At 41.0% G+C, this 16,995-nt stretch overlaps 1 protein-coding gene across 5 annotated transcripts in view; it reads right to left on the bottom strand.

Annotated features, from left to right (window-relative positions):
• Positions 1-16,995, bottom strand: part of ENTPD1 (ectonucleoside triphosphate diphosphohydrolase 1) — a 114,356-nt gene that overhangs the window by 19,553 nt on the left and 77,808 nt on the right. For 3 of the 5 annotated variants that reach the window (XM_025396601.1, XM_025396600.1, XM_025396602.1), the window contains 4 exons: positions 6,435-6,552; positions 3,744-3,894; positions 1,592-1,751; positions 618-857 (listed from right to left, as the gene is read on the bottom strand). In XM_025396601.1, coding sequence (XP_025252386.1) covers positions 618-857; positions 1,592-1,751; positions 3,744-3,894; positions 6,435-6,552 — 669 coding nt within the window. The remainder of the gene's footprint in view (positions 1-617; positions 858-1,591; positions 1,752-3,743; positions 3,895-6,434; positions 6,553-16,995) is intronic. The other 2 variants (XM_025396603.1, XM_025396604.1) reach the window with 2 other exon arrangements.

Here is a 16,995-nt window from a genome sequence, read left to right as displayed (position 1 = left end):
TTTGTATTTTTAGTAGAGATGGGGTTTCACCATGTTGGCCAGGCTGGTCTCCAACTCCTGACCTCAAGTGATCCACCCGCCTCGGCCTCCCAAAGTGTGTTTAACTTTTCTTGTCTTCAAAATGGAGAAAGCATCTGGGGACAAGATGACAAGATTTGAAGTGCCAATTGATACATTTTGTGCTTTTCCTGAAGTGTTTTTTGTTTCCTTCTCCTCTCCAGGTCATTTCTAACAATTCTGTTTTATCGTAGTTTGTAGGATAAAGAGCTTTAAAAAGTGGTCTAAAAGAGATTATAAATTGCAACTCCCCCTCCAACAAACAATATTCTACCACATAATTTTCATTATCAACCCCATGAGGGTGAGAAATTATTTCCTGAGAGAAGATCTCAGTTATGTCCATGGAGATAACGCAGTAAACAAACATGGGAGGTGATGTCTGGTTGAAACAATTTATAGGGGTCGACCAGATGTAGTTCAATATCCTGCCTAAAAAGGTTTGGAAAGTATAATAACCAAGTTCAGACAAACTACTGAATTTGAAAGAGAAAACAACAGGATGTGGGGGCTGGAGGCACAGATGTGAGGAGGGCAGGTCTGGATTGAGTTATACTTGCCTGAATGTCCTTGGCCAGTTTCTGCCAGAGTGCCTGATCCTTCCCATAGCACAAGAAGCTATGTGTGTAGACATTGTAGTCCTTGCCATAGAGGCGAAATTGCAGAGCATTATCTGGGGACTCAGTAGTCTGGTTTTGGGGTACAAAAGTGATTTGTGTAGAGGCTCCCCCAAGGTCCAAAGCTCCAAAGGTTTCCTGATTATTGGTTTCATATGGGACTATGCTGAACCACCTCGTTTTCTGAAAGACAGTACAGTTACCAGTGCTAGAAATCTCTGGACACTCGACTTTTCATACTATCTATTGGAGTCAGGGATTTCCTAAGGCAAAGAAACAGGGGCATAAAGATGAGGCAAAGCTCACTAGAGGCTCCTGATCTACAACAGATAATCAGCAAGAAAAGAGGGGCTTCAAAGACATAGCTCAGACTGCCAGACATAGAAGCAGTGTAACTAGTGTTTACAAACAAGAGGTCTGAGGCCAGACACATTCAAGTTCAAATTCTTGCTCAGTCACTTGTTAGTTGTACAGCCATGGGCAGAATAATTACCCTCTCTAGACATTGATATGGGGCTCTAAAATGGGGATGATGTAGTACCTCATACTGTTCTAAGGATGAAATCAGAGAAAACATGAAAAGTGCTGAGCACAGCGCGAGACACATAGCAGAAGGCAAATGTTAGCTATTCTAATTTTTAATGATACATTTTTAATTTCCTTTATGCCTCCCTAAGGCAAACACATGTCTTCCTTATTCTCCCAATAGAAGGTCTTGTAAGAGAATTACACCTCTAGTGACCCTTACAAATGTGACAGTAAATTCATTCATCCATCCATCCATGCATCCATCCATCCATGCATCCATCCATCCAGCATTCATTCATTCATTCTGGCTAGTGACCCAAGTACTGCCTGAGATAGCAATGGCATTGGCCTCCAGAGAGCCACCTCCATGGATGCTGTGAGATATTCACCTGACTGAATTTGCCCAGCAGATAGTTGATAGTAATCCAGCCATAGGCACCTTCCTCTTGGCCGGTAATGATCCTGGCACCCTGGAAGTCAAAGGGGTAGTTGCTGAGGCTCCTCTCCACCACATCCAGAACCCTGTCTGCCAACTCTTCACTTTCCATCCTGTACAAAGGAAGAGCTGAGGTTATCATTTTTGCTTTAATAATTACATTACCCATTTCAGCTATAGCATCCACACACTGCTACTAAGAAGTGAATCATAATACACTGGAATAAATGGAGAGATGGGGATCTTCGCATATGTCTGTCCAAGGAACCCTTCTTTTGGATGAGGCTGAATTAATCTTTTGTTTATCTCTCTCCAAATCCACATCCTTCCAATCCTTTCGTAGGTTGGTTTTCCTTAAAAATACCATTTTTGTTCTGAAGTTCCCTGGCTCAGAAAGTTATCAAAGGCTCTTAAAATTACCGTAGTGGTGATAGCTGGGTATGGTTTGATGACCATACCTGAAGCTGCTGTGTGCTGTATTAGCTACTGTGGGTGGCTCCTAGCTGGTTACATGGCCAGACTCTGCTCCAGGTTTTTAATTAGGGTTCTAGTAGAAACCAGGTGGCAAATGACCTGGAATAGACATCCAAACTCCTCTGCTGCCAGCCTGGGAAAAATCTTCCCCATATTGTAACTCAGTTCTTGGGTCTGTTTGAGACTTTGAGACCTGAAGAAGGAATCTTCCAGGGTTGTCTTAATGAAGATGGGATGTAATTGCTTCCAAGATCTAGGCTACGCAACACTGGGAGTCTCTGAGCGAGAGGATGCTACCTTCTAGCTGGCATTAGGCCCCGTCATCTCTCATCTAAATGGCTTCCACACCTGCTAACTGCCTTCCTTTTATCCCCAGCTTTTCTCCCCTCCAATCCATCTTCTCTACCAGTGTCACGAGTTGTGTAGTGTCTTTTAATGGCTTCCTACTCTCTCTAAGATAAACTCCAAACTTCCTAGCATGGCCCATGGGGCACTTTGTGACCTGGACCCTTCCTTTTCAGAATCCCACTCAGAATCCTGGCTCCACCACTTCCCAGGTGTGTGACCTTGGGTGAGTTACTTCACATTTGTAAGCCACAGCTTCTGTATCTTGTTAACAATAATTAATTTCATAGAGTTGTTATGACGGTTCAATTAAGTGCTTAGCGCAGTGCTAAGAACATAGGAAGGGCTCAATAAATATGAGCTGCTACTATTATCATCATTATTATTTTACACTACTCACCTATCTTCTCTCTAGGCAGGACTACTTACAGTCCTCTGAATATGCGTCTCACACTTCCCTACCTTTGCACATCTGGTAGAACACAAGCTCCATGAAGTCAGAGACTTTGTCCTGTTCACTGTTGTATCCTAAGTACTTAGAACAGTGCCTGACATATAATAGGAGCTGAATAAACATCAGTTACTGAATGCATGCTGTCTGCTCTGCTGATAAAGCCATTCCCCGATCCTCGAACTCATTTTTCATGATTCAGTTCAGGCATCCCTTCCTCTAAGTTTTCCTGACCTCCTCTCACCCTGGGCAGGGCCAAATGTGCTCCCATAGCAGCTCTGAGCACTCCTCTATTAAAACACTGATCACCCTGCATTGAAACTGATTTCCTTGAAGGTTGCGTTTTCATATTCTGGATAGAGCAGGCTTTACATGCTGAATGAATGAACAAGTGAACAAATAATTCACACAGGTATCAAGTGATATAAAGATGCGCTAGTTGTGAATATTTATGACATGGGATGTCTATGAGTCTCCTCTTATCCTCTTCCTCCTAGCTATTGAGTAGCTAAGTCTGTAGCCCCAAACCCCAGAGTATATGGGCCTAGTCTTTCTCTCCCTGTGCCCCATCCCTCTTGAATTCCCCATAGGGAGATGCACAAGGGGGCTTTTTTTTTTTTTTTTTTTTTTTTTTAAACATACATAAAATCCTATCCCTATATATGCTAAGAGTTTGGACATTTTATTCACTCACTGAAATTTCCTTTCTTAGGTATGGACTTGGGTGTGTAGAACTTGGGGTATTAGGGAGTGTGGACCTCTCCCATAGCTTCAGAGGCTCTTTCACTGCCAAGCCTAACTCCCAGATACTCTTGGTCCCTACATGCTGCTATACCTGAGCAACCGCATGCCTGCCGTGGCTCCCAGGTAAACGGGTGTCTCTTGGTGCTGGGACCTTGGAATCACTTCCCTAGCTCTTTCCATGCAATCAGTCAGGTAAATGCCTATTTCATTTACTTTCTGAACATATTTTGAGATTCCAGGACCTAGGAAAAGATGTAGAAGATAACAATCTTTTAAAAAAAATTATAAAACATACCTTAACAATAGTAGATCAAAATATGGTGTTTTGAAAAAAATACAAGAAAACAATTTCCTGATATACTATACATTAGGTTATTATACTTAGAGGATAATTCACTGGACCTAGCCTTGAGAGGATTTAATTTCCAAACTTTAAGTTGGGTCTGTCCAGTGTTCAATAATTCTGCCACTGGATGGCGCAATTTCATATTCAATTGCATAACATTCTCAGACTTTAATGGGAATCTTATAGATAGCTACTCCATTAGCTGCTTTTTGATATTTCCTCCACAACATTGTAATTAATGACACTAGTTCCTAAAAGATCTAAAGATGACACTTAGGATAAAAATTAAGCAGCAGACAAATTGGCTTTTACTGAAAAGATGAAAGCTGCTACTAACTAGCTATCTGATCCTGGCCAGCACCTTAAAGTTTCTGAGGTGGAGCTGCTTCCTATTACAAGAAAGAGAAACAGAATCTACATCTCCTCAGTGACTTTTCCACTCTGATATCCTGCCTCCCTAGCAAAACTGTTTTTCCAGTTTGAGAGCAAAACTGACTGTTGCTATGGAGGATTAGAGCCAAGATTCCTTAAGCTTTTTGAAGTTATAACAACACTTTCATCTCACATTAAGATAAACATCTACACTATCAGTGCTTCATAGCAGAGTAATTGCTTTAAAGATAATTATTTAAATAAGTTATCCAGATCATTCACAGGTTTTCAAACAGCCTAATAACCATGAGAAAATCAGCGCTAAGTTACCAGCTAATTGTTTTGATTCAGAAAATTTGTGTTCAATATTTGATTAACTAGAGAACTCTCTCTTTTGAGAGGGAAAAATCCTGCATGTTAGGCCAAACGCTCATGGGTTAAGTCTCAGAAGAAAGATATCTTCTAGATTTTTTTTTTTTTTGAGACGGAGTCTTGCTCTGTTGCCCAGGCTGGAGTGTAGTGGCGCAATCTCGGCTCACTGCTACCTCTGCCTCCCAGGTTCAAGCGATTCTCCTGCCTCAGCCTCCTTAGTAGCTGGGACTATAGGCACGCACCACCATGCCCAGCTAATTTTTTTGTATTTTTAGTAGACACAGGGTTTCACTGTGTTAGCCAGGATGGTCTCCATCTCCTGACCTTCTGATCTGCCCACCTCAGCCTCCCAAAGTGCTGCGATTACAGGCATGAGCCACCATGCCTGGCCCTTAAAATAACTTTTAAAAATGGAAGGCAGTGGGTTAAATAAAAGTCAATAAAATGAGGGATTGGGGCTTTAAGAAAGGCTAGAAGTACTGTCTCAGTATTGATGGAGCCAAAGTCCCAGTATTGATGGGCTACTGGGTAGAATGACTTGCTCTCTTGGAAATATCTCCTCTCTACTACTTTCTTGATAAACTATGAAAATTAGTGGATTCCATAGCCTATCAAACTAAAAATCAATTATCTTCTAGGATCTAGGCTATTGGTCTGACTAAAAATAAACAGTGGGTTCCCAGCTCAAAAGGCTAAGAGAGAGAAAAGTCAGAGAGATTGTGGTACAATGGTGCATGGTGGGGTACTGGGTAAAGGGAGTGAAAGCTGAATGTCAACCACTCTAACTTATATTATGACCTTAAAAGAAAAAAATCATTGATATATAATCCAGCAGCTCAGAGTAGCAGGAAGCCTAGAGTGTAATTAGGGAACCTAGATTCTTGTCTCAATTCTGTTGCTACTTTCAAGGCACTAATCCTCCAGGTTTTTGTTTCCTTCTCTGTGAAACAAAATTTAAACGATCTGTAAGTTCCTTTTCCCAGCCCTAAGAACCTATAATTTGGTCTTTCCTCCCTAAACAGAGGCTGAAAGCTTTGAAAAATGTCTTCCAAGCTGTAGATCAGGGTACAAAGATTAAGAGAGCAATATCTGAACCAGCTGGATTGGCATCACCTAGGAACTTCTTAGAAATACAAATTCGCAGGCTTCATTCCAGATCTGCTGACTCAGAAACTCTAGGGGATGGGGCCCATCATCTGTGTTTTTGACAAGCTCAAGCAGTTTCAAGTTTGAGAAGCACTGGCTAAGATGTAGACTTGAAGTTAGGCAGAACTTGGTTTGAACCGCAGCCCCATCACTTACTAGCTTGAGTAACAAACAAGTGGTATAACCTCTCTCAACCTCACTGCCCCCATTTTTAGAAAATTAGTATAATAATACATACCTCAAAGGGAGATTATGAGGGTATACTTAAGTAACACATGTTCGGTACTAAGTACATAGCATGCAGAAGTGTTCTGTTGATGGGAGCTACTATTAATTATATTTATGTGTGTTTATTCTTAGGGTTTGATCATTAAGGACTGATTTCAATATGATTTCTGTAACGATAACATAACAGCAGCTGCACTGTGTTCTTCACTTGGCTTCCTATGCTTGGGGCTCCTTTTTCTCTTGTGTTCTACTGGCCATACACCTCTCATGTTCTCATGCCCCACTGTCGGCCTCCCATTCCCTTGGTCTTCATCTTACCTTTAACCCTGCATTCTTCTACTTGATGCACCACCCCTGTGTCATTCTCCTTTTCTGCTGGCCACTTATAGATGTATAAACTTGTGTGAGAAGAACCCGCATCCAGCACAATCCCATACTGAAAGCAAAACAGACCAAAAACTTATCAGTATCACATCACTCATCTCCATATTAGGCTTGCAAGAGAAAGGACTGGAATTTTCAAAAACATGAGGAGAAAGCATTTGAGAGGAACATTGAGGAGATGGCACTGGAGTCACTCCGATCACAAAATCTACCAGGATACCAACCCTGCTAGAATGGGGCTTTTCATGCTGGTTGCATGTTAGAAATATTCAGACCTTATGCAGAACAGGGCCCAAGAAGCAGTATTGTTTAGAAGCTTCTTAGGTGATTCTCATGTGCAGCCAAGATTCAGAACCACATGCTGAAGTAGCTGAGACACTGTGGAAGGAATAGAAAGCCATTAATCTATAGTCCCCAAATTTGTCTACACATTGGAATTATACGGGAATCACCCGGAAAGCTTCAATGGCTACTGATGCTTGTGTCCTAGACCCAGATATTGTGATCTAATTGATCTGGTATGTGTCCTGGGCTTTGAAATTTTTATAAGGTCCCACATGATTCTAATGTGCAGGTAAGTTTGGGAACCACTGAGTTACTCCATTGAGTGCCAGTAAGACATAATAAATATCTTCATCTAATTTTAGTTCAATAAATGCAGAGTTTGTTTTAAGGAGAGGTGTAAAAAACAGTAAATGCACTCACTTTTAAATTATGAATACAACTGTAAAATTGTATTTAATATATTTTAAAATACATGTACTTAAACTTCATGTTTTTGGCTTTACGAGTACGGGGAGATGAAAAGAAGAAAAAAGGAGGAAAGAAAGTCGGCAGAGGAGAAGGATAGATGACAGCAGGAGAAAGAACTAGATGATCAGAAGAGAAAGAACAAGTCACCACGTCATATTTCACGAGTGCACTAAATGTACCAGGCAGGTATTGTATGAATCAACCTGTATGAATTATCCAACTAAACTCTCAGAACAGTGCTATAGAGCAGGTACTATTTTTACCCCTACTATATAGGTGAGAAACTAAAGTATGAAGAGGTTCAGTAATTTCCTCGAGATACACAGCTGATAGGTGACAGAGCCTGGACTTGAATCAAAGTCAGACTCAAGACTTTATATCCAGAAACACAGAAGCAAGGGCTGGGCAATAATTTTCAAATTGGTGCCCCCTTTTAAGGACATGAAATGAGGGGTAGCTACAGTAAAGTGTGCAAATATTAGGCATACACCTCAATAAATTTTTGTATATGTGCACATCCATATAACCACCGCCCAGATCAAGATACAAAACACATTCTAGCCCTCACAAGGCTTCCCGGTGCCCGTCTCAGTCAGTTACCACTGTCTTAACTTCTCCCACCATGTATGAGTTCTGCCTGTTTTTAAACTGCAATGCATGAACTCACATAGTATGCCTCCTTTATGTCTAACTTCTTTCACTTTACATTATGTAAGATGAACTCAAACTGTGTGTATCAGCAGATCATCTTTTTCCATCACTGCAGAGTATTTCATTATATGGATATACTATATTTTTATCCATTCAACTGTTGATGGACATTCGGGTTATTTCCAGTTTGGGGCTACTGGAAATACAGCCGCCTGAAACATTCATGTGCATTTCATTTTGTTGAAATAAGTTCTCATTTCTTTGGGGGTATTTACCCAGGAGTAAACTGCTCAATGCCCATTTTGATAAACTGATAGTCATCTTTGGTTACATCCCTGAGCTTATTCAGGATTAAAAAATGCCATGATTGAGTAATGACATCTGACATGAACTTGGGAGAAGAGCATGATGGCACATGTGCTTTTTAATCTTCCTTAGAGAAGAAACATAGAGGGAAGTAAATGGGGAAGCAAAAGGAAGAGAAACAGGAGACGCTTCTGAAATGTGAGCCAATGACTCTTGTCACATGGCTGCTTATTTAAGCTGCGGACCTCAAAATGTGGTCTGCCACTTTAAAAATGCTTAATTTAGCTGTGTGTGTGTGTGTGTGTGTGTGTGGTGTGTATATGTGAATCTCCCTACATATATAAGTTAGGTTGCATGAACAGAAGCAGTGGTCTGGAAAGAGGAACAGTAGAAATGACCTTGTTTGGTTCGTGGAGACACCAATGTGTGGGCCCCAGTGAAGACCTGAAAATGTAGGTGGCAACAGGTATATATATCACCTGCTATGAATCTAAGAGACTCCAGGGAGAAAAGAGACAAGAAATAGGTTTAAGAGACCTCCCTGGACCACTGGGAAAAGCTAAAAGTAGAGCCTATTGAGTGTCAAACCCTATTCCATTTCACTAGACCAGGGAGTATCACCGTGCAGACCTTGTGAGGACCCTTGACCTGCCATCACCTCCACAGTGTTCTCTTCCTAGTTACACACAGTGGGGATTCCCTCCAGTAATTAGCATTATGCCTTTAGAAAGAAAAGGGCCTGTAAGCTTTGGGCACAGCAAGGAAGCAAGCTGGACAGACTCCTCTACAGCTAGGCCTGCAGTGAAAGGAATCCAAGAAATGGCTTAGGTGGTGGCCACTGTGGGCAGAGAGGAACACTGACTGAGGTCTGGGGCCACTGGACCCATGAGAAACCTCCCAGAGTGGAGAAAAAGGCTCAGGAATTACATGGCAGAAAATTCTGTTGTTCCCTAACAGGGCCCCTGATTGCTTCCTGCCAGAAAATGTTCCAACCACAGCAGCATATGACAAACACTGGCAAGGTATAAGCAGCAAGCAGCCTTTATCTGGGATCAGGACATTTTATTCTAACATTGTTGATATGAAAGTCATTCTTCCCATAGAGCCAAAGAACCAGGCTTGCTTTTGTCAGCTTGTTTTCTCTAAGGCCTTACACAGTGAGGTAGTTGAGAAACAAAAGCTTTTACTACGTCACATTTGATAAGTGTTTGAGAAGGGGGTAAAGCATATTTTAATGCAGAAATTGAGGACATTTCCTCTTGTGTACACAGTACACTAGCATGCTAACCTGTGCGAGTGTGCTAAACATTTTGTCTTCTAAAATGGCTTGCAGAATAAAAACCTGGCATTGTTTGCTGCTTGAGAGACAGATAAAGCTTGACTGAAAGTTCAGTTTGAGCATTTGGGGAGTTTGCCTTTCTTTGTTACAATGTCCATCAGAGCCCAGGTAGCCACAACGTTTTGTTCTCTTTCCACCACACTAGCATTTTCCAATGCATGTTCCAGAGAGTACGAGGCCTACAAGGGCTTCAGTAAACAAAGCTTCCCAGAAGTTTGGAGAATGTTCATGTTCTCTCTGCCTCCTGGGCTCACAAGCCCATTAGCTAGTGAATGTCTCAAAGTCTAGCAGTGGAGAAACCCAACATTTCTCTGTAGCTCATATTTAAATATTTCCAAAAGTCCCTATGAGTATATCCTTTAAAAAAAACAGCAAGATTTGGGTGGTAAGGAAGAGATCTGACACTCCCTCAGGATTATTTCAATATTATTTTCTATTTTAAGAGTACTAAAAGTTTCTTAAATATCACTCATAAAATGAAGTAAAAAAAAGATGTTTAAGATTCTACCAATTAGATATCACTTTTATTTTTATTTATTTCCTTCCAAGTCTTTTTTGAATGCATAGTATTGCCCAAAGAAATTGTTGAATTAGAAAAAAAAAACTATTCTAAAATTCATATAGAACCAAAAAAGAGCCCAAATAGCCAAGGCAATCCTAAGCAAAAAGGATAAAGCCAGAGGCATCACATAACCTAACTTTAAACCACAAAGCTATGATAACTAAAACAGCATGATACTAGTATAGAAATAGATACATCGATCAATGGAACAGAATAGAGACCCTGAAATAAAGCCACACACTTAAAACCAACTGGTCTTTGACAAAGCTGACAAAAATAAACAATGGGAAAAGGACTCCCTATTTAAAAAATGGCGGTGGGAAAATTGGCTAACCATATACAGAAGTATGAAACTAGACCCCTACGTCTAACCATATACAAAAATTAACTCAAGTTGGAATAAACACATAAGTGTAAAACCCTCAAACTATAAAAGTCATAAAAGAAAACATAGGAAATACCCTTCCAGACATTGGCCTCAGTAAAGAATTTATGACTAAGTCCTCAAAAGCAAATGCAGTGAAAACAAAAATTGACAATTGGGACCTAATTAAACTAAAGAGCTTCTGCACAGCAAAAGAAACCAGTGACAGAGTAAACACACAACCTACAGAATGGGAGAAAATATTTTCCAACTGTGTATCCAACAAAGGACTAATATTCAGAATCTATAAGGAACTCAAACAACTCAACAAGAAAAAAATAAATAACCCCATTAAAAAGTGGGCCAAAGACATAAATAAACACTTCTCAAGAGAAGACATACAAGTGACCAATACACTTTTGAAAAAATGTTCATCATCACTGGTCATCAGAGACATGAATGTTAAAACCACAATGAGATACCATTTTATACCAGTCAGAATGGCTATTAAGAAGTTAGAAAATAATAGATGCTGGCAAGATTGTGCATACAAGGGAATGCTTACACACTGTTGGTGGGAATGCAAATTTATTCAGCCGCGTGAAAAGAAGGTTAGAGATTTCTCAAAGAACTAAAAATAGAATTGCTATTTGACCCAGCAATTCCATTACTAGGTATATACCCAAAGGAAAACAAATTATTCTACCAAAAAGACACTTGCATTTGTAAATTTATCACGGTACTATTCATAATAGCAAAGACATGGAATCAACTCAGGAGTCCATCAATGATGAATTGTATAAAGGAAACATGGTACATATGCACCATGGAATACTATACAGCCATAAAAAAGAATGAAATCATGTCTTTTGCAGCAACATGAATGCAGCTGGAGGCCATTACCCTAAGCGAATTAACACAGGAACAGAAAACCAAATACTGCATATTCTTATAAGTGGAAGCTAAACGTTGGTTACACATGAACACAAAGACGGGAACAATAAACATTGGGGATTCCGAAAGAGGGGAGGTAGGGAGGAGGTCAAAGGTTGAAAAACTACCTATCAGGTTCTGTGTTCACTACTTGGGTGACAGGATCATTAGAAGCCCAAACCTCAGCATCATGCAATATACCCATGAAACAAATCTGTGCATGTGCCCCATGAGTCTAAAAATAATTTAAATTTTAAAATTTTTAAAGTTGTATATTATTTTTATACAGTTGTAATTTTACTGCGCATACAATTTTGTTCTAAGCTGGCTTTTGATTATGCACATAATGCATGATCAACCTAGCTCATGAAGATCATAACCGAATGAAGATCGGTTATGATCTTCACGAGCTAGGTTGCATGAACAGAAGTGGTGGTCCAGAAAGTGGAACAGTAGAAGTGACCTTGCTTGGTTCATAGAAACACCAATGCAGGGGCCTTGGTGAAGACCTGGAAATGTAGGCACAACAGACCCTAAGCTCACTGAGACTGGAGGCCACATAGAAGTAGGGCAGATCTCTCCTTAGGATGGAAACAATTCTACCTACACAAATGTCATATAGTTCCAGGCTTCTGGGTAAGTCTCTTTAGAAGCAGAAAGAAAGAGAAACTAGAGCATCAGTCAGCCTGCTTCCTGGCTCCACAGAAGTAGAATATTTCACCCTCTTCTCATTCAGAAAATGGTGGAACTGGCCTGCTTGCAGTTGCCCATAGGTCTCATGGCTTCTGCTCCAGGGCCTTTACCCAGAAAGCCCTTCATTTGACATCTCAGCCTTCTCTGACCTCCTGAGTTTAGATCCTACCCTCCTGATCAGAATGCCTGTATTTTCCCTCTAAAGACAGTACTGGTCACATGGTATAATTACATATTTATGCAGCTATTTGATTAATATCTATCTTTCTTATTAGCTTGTAAGCTACATGAGGGCAGGTCTACTTTGTTTACCACAGTATATACAGCATCCATGGCGGTATATCCTACTATACATTAGGCACAAAGAAAGAATTCAACAGATAATTATTGAATCAAATGGATAAATGAGGGGGTTGGAACTGGATGGTTCCTAAATTCCTTCCAGCCCTAAAAGAGGTTAATTTTCATTGTCTAATATAAAGTAGTACCATTGGAGTTGTCCTACACCTTCCCCAAAAAGCCCATAAGACAGATGCTATGGTTTGACTGTTTTCCCCTCCAAAACTCATGTGTTGAAAACTTCATCACCAATGCATCAGCATCAGTAGGTGAGCTCTAGTGGGAGGTATTTAGGTATTCAAGTGCTCTGCCCTCTTAAATGGATTAATGCCACAGTTAAATGGGGTTTGGGGAGTGAGTTTGCTATCTCCTCGTCTTTTGCCATGTGAGGAACAGCATTCCTCCCTCCAGAGGATGCAGAGTTCAAGGCATCATCTTGGAAGCAGAGACCAGGCCCTTACCAGACACCAAGCCTGCCAGCACCTTGATCTTGGGCTTCTTGGCCTCCAGAACTGTGAGAAAATTAATTTCTGTTCTTTATATTGATAAATTACCAAGTTTGTCGCATTCTGTTACAGCCACACAAAACAGACTAAGACATCTGGTAACACAGACAAGTGTGATCATTAACTTCTCATGGTCCCTTCAGACGCAGTGTGTCTTCAAAAACTTTCTTAAAAGTTCCTGTAGCTTTAATGGTAACTTCAGCAGCCTCATCAGTCTGTCTCAGTGAGCTTGGGTTTATATACAAAGCTTATAATTTTGAGTAAGACTCTAGTACTCTATAAACAAACCAGACAGCAGAGATGCTAGCAGGGCCTATAAACATTTAGAGACCATTTTCTTCCTTTCCTTTTTCTTTAATTAGAGTTACTAGATCTTTAATACAAACCACAGTTCTGTTATTGTTTTATTTTTAAATTGCTGTAAAACATACATAACATAAAAGTTACCATGTAACTATTTTTAAGTGCAGGTTTATGGTATTAAGGATATTCACATTGTTGTGCAACCACCATCTATCTGCAGATGTTGCTTTTTAAAACACACATTAAAATCCAATAGAGTAAAAATAATACAAATATTTTCCAAGAGTATTTGAGGTTGGAAATCAGAGCAAATCTTTCCAAAGGCTCCATAAAAAGATAAAATCACAAATGCTTTATCTAAGAACAGCACTTTTAAAAAGCAGATGCATGAAGAAAGGTCATTACCCTTTAACAGAAGTTGGAAATCCTGCAGAGTACTGGCTCAGTGACCATGACACACTAATAGCTAAGGACCTTCCACAGGACATCTCTTCATTAAAGCAGGTAGTCTCCATTGAGGACCTCTGATGTGCTCATCACTCTGACAATTAAGTCACTTGTATTATTCCATTTAATTCTCACAACCATCTTCTAAGTAGGTACTATTACTATCTTGCTTTTACACAGAAGGGGAGGCATAGAGAGAATTTTTTTGCCCAAAGTCTCAACTAGGAAAGTAGCATATCTGGAATTAAAATCAAAGTGGTCTGGTCCCCAAGCCTGCATTCACAGAAGAGGCAGCGTTTAATGAAGGGTAGTTGTTTGGTATTGGGTCAGTCTGGTGCTTGTGTGACAGAGACTCAGTGTGTGCCAAAATGTGGAATGTTTGTGCTAAAAGGAATATCTGACAATCACTAACTGCCACTGTTCAGTGATGAGTAGACAAGGAAGTGGGGAACCAAGCAGACGTCAAAGCTACCTCCCCACCTAGGTCCACCAGAACAAAGGTACTTTCCCAGGGGAAGCCTTGGGTACAGCTAATGGCTCTTCTGTTCATTAAGGCTATATTTTGTTTTGTTTTGTTTTGTTTTTTTAAGTTCTCATTGTGTCTCACAGGCAGTGGTTCATAGACTTCAGTGGCATGAGAATTCCCCAGGATGCCTGCTAACACATGTAGCTTCTGAGGCCCTGCACTCTGGAGGTTCAAACTGAGAAGTCTCTGAGGGTAAGAGTGGGCAACTAGGATCTCTAGAGAACTCTGAGACAGAGGTCTCTTTCCCACACTGACATTGCCTGGCTACCAGGCTGGTCCTGGGCTCTTCACATACAAGGAGGGAGCAGTTTTATCTGTTCAAGGTGCTTACTCTATTCAGTCAGCAAATTTCTCTGGAGCAACTATCCAAATCAGTTGTGCTGGCTGTAATTTAACATCTATTTTATGATTATTTGATTAATGATTATCTCCCTCATTAGACTATAAGTTCAACAAGGGTATAATAACTTTGCCCATCTTGCTCACTAATATATGCCAGGGCCTACAATAGAGTTGATGTTCAATGACTACTTGTTAAATGGATGAATGGAGTCAATGAATAAATAAAATGCACACAAAGACAAATGAAATCCATTCCCTGTCCTCAATGTGCTTATAACCTTTTAGGTAGCTGGGCAAGTAAACATATCAGAACAATAAAGAGTTCTTGCTGTGTTATGCCACATGTGGCCCAGGCATGAGGCCACCACCTCCCCAGCAGGGCTAAACCCAAACTAGGTCAGGCAGGAAGATGACAAGGCTGGATCATCAGCATAGGTGGGCTGACCTGAAATGGACTACACAAGGGCAAGTCAAAGGGGGAACAGTAGGAATAAAATAAAGATAACTCAATTTGTCACTAAGGCAGGTAAGCTGCAAAAATGATAAGACATGAGTTATCAATCACTGAGTGTCTGCAGTGGGCAGGCCTTCTGTTCTGCACTCACATTTGCATGTACCTTATCTCACTGAATTCTCACAGTAATCTTACAAGAGAAGAATCATCAGCTCCATCATACAAGTGGAGAAACTAAGGCTTAGAGAGGTTAACTCCTATGACCCTAAGAGCAGAGCGAAGATTCAAATCCAAGGCAGTGTGAGTCCATGGCCCATGTTGTGTTGTACTCTAGGCAGGCAGAATAATGATCCCTGCAAGAGGACAGGGATAACAAATTAAAGAGGAAGTGAGTACAGGACAGCTGAAAGTCTTTCTATGTATGAAGTTGCACCAAGAGAGGCTTGTGGCCACCACTCTCTTTAAACAGAGGCATTCGGAGTTTTCTCTCAGCATTTACTGTCCCAAGGTACCTGTTCCATCTTAATTTTAAAAGGTCCTCAAAGGAATTTTGTCATGAAGATCTGGTCAACCCAAGTGTCTTTCACATTATCCCCTCCCCTCACCCCACAGACAATGCCTTAATTCTGGCCTCACCTGCCTTGCCTAGACCATGGCAGGAGCATGCTAACTGGTCTCTCCTCCTCTAATCTGCTCTGCAGCCAAAAGGAATCTTGGAAACACAAATCTGGGCATCATTTCCTTGTATGAAACCCTTCAAAGCAGTGGTCTTCAATAAAAACTACTCATTAGAATCACATGGAAGATTTTAAAACATATCAGTCCCTGGGCTTTTTTGTTTCATTTTGTTTCGTTTTTTGAGACAGAGTCTCGCTCTGTCGCCCAGGCTGGAGTGCAGTGGTGTGATCTCGGCTCACTGCAACCTCTGCCTCCTGGGTTCAAGTGATTCTCCTGCCTCAGCCTCCTGAGTAGCTGGGATTACAGGCACCTGACAACACGCCCGGCTAATTTTTGTATTTTTACTAAAGACATGGGTTTCACCATATTGGCCAGGCTGGTCTTGAACTCCTGACCTCAAGTGATTTGCCCACCTCAGCCTCCCAAAGTGCTGGGATTACAGGCATGGGCCACCGCGCCCAGTGATCTACAATATTTTGAATACTTTTTATTTAACTTTAACCTCCAAAGATGGTTTAATTGACCTGAGATGGGGCCCAGCCATATTTTTGAAAAGCTCCCCAGGTGCTTCTAATATGGATCCAAGCTTGAACACCACTGCAGTTTAATGGATGAGATGCCCACTTTTAAGCCAGAAATACTAAGTTCAGACTTGGACCTCCTCTTCCACCACTCCTTCCTGCCCCCATATTCAACAATCTAACCATACTGAGCTGCTGATCCCTAATGCTAACTAACCCACCCTTGTGATAACTCAATCCATTTATCCATGAATGGATTAATCTATTCATAAGGTCAGAGCCCTCATGATCCACCACCTCTTAAAGGCCCTGCCTCTTAATACTATTATACTGGGGATTAAGTTTCAACATGAGTTTTGGAGGGATCAAACATTCAAGCCATAGTACTCAAGACTCAGCTCCAAGGCTACCTTCTCTGTGAAGTCTCCATGTAATCAGGCACAACTAGCGGCTTTTTTCTCTGGGCTTCCACAGCACTGTCTCTGTATGAATATATTTCTATTGTACTGAAATTATGTGTACAAAGAACCCTCACCTCCACAAAAAGCAGGAGGTGCAATGATACTTCAGATACTTCTTGTGGCCATTTTACATCTTGGCCAACTTTTTACTCCAGCCCCAGCAGTATCTCCTTATCTCTCTATTTTTGCCCAGGAACTTCTCTCCTGCTGCCTAGGTTGTCACCTGTGGTACCCACATGGCCCCTCTGACACACGTGCAAACCTGGAAGTGACAGGGACTCAACACCGGATGGGAGCAACCCTTGACCAACAGGTGA

This window comes from Theropithecus gelada, chromosome 9 (assembly GCF_003255815.1).
Source record: "Theropithecus gelada isolate Dixy chromosome 9, Tgel_1.0, whole genome shotgun sequence".
NCBI lineage: Eukaryota > Metazoa > Chordata > Mammalia > Primates > Cercopithecidae > Theropithecus > Theropithecus gelada.
The sequence above is the reverse complement of the archived record's forward strand: the minus strand, read 5'-3'. Positions and strand labels throughout refer to the sequence as shown.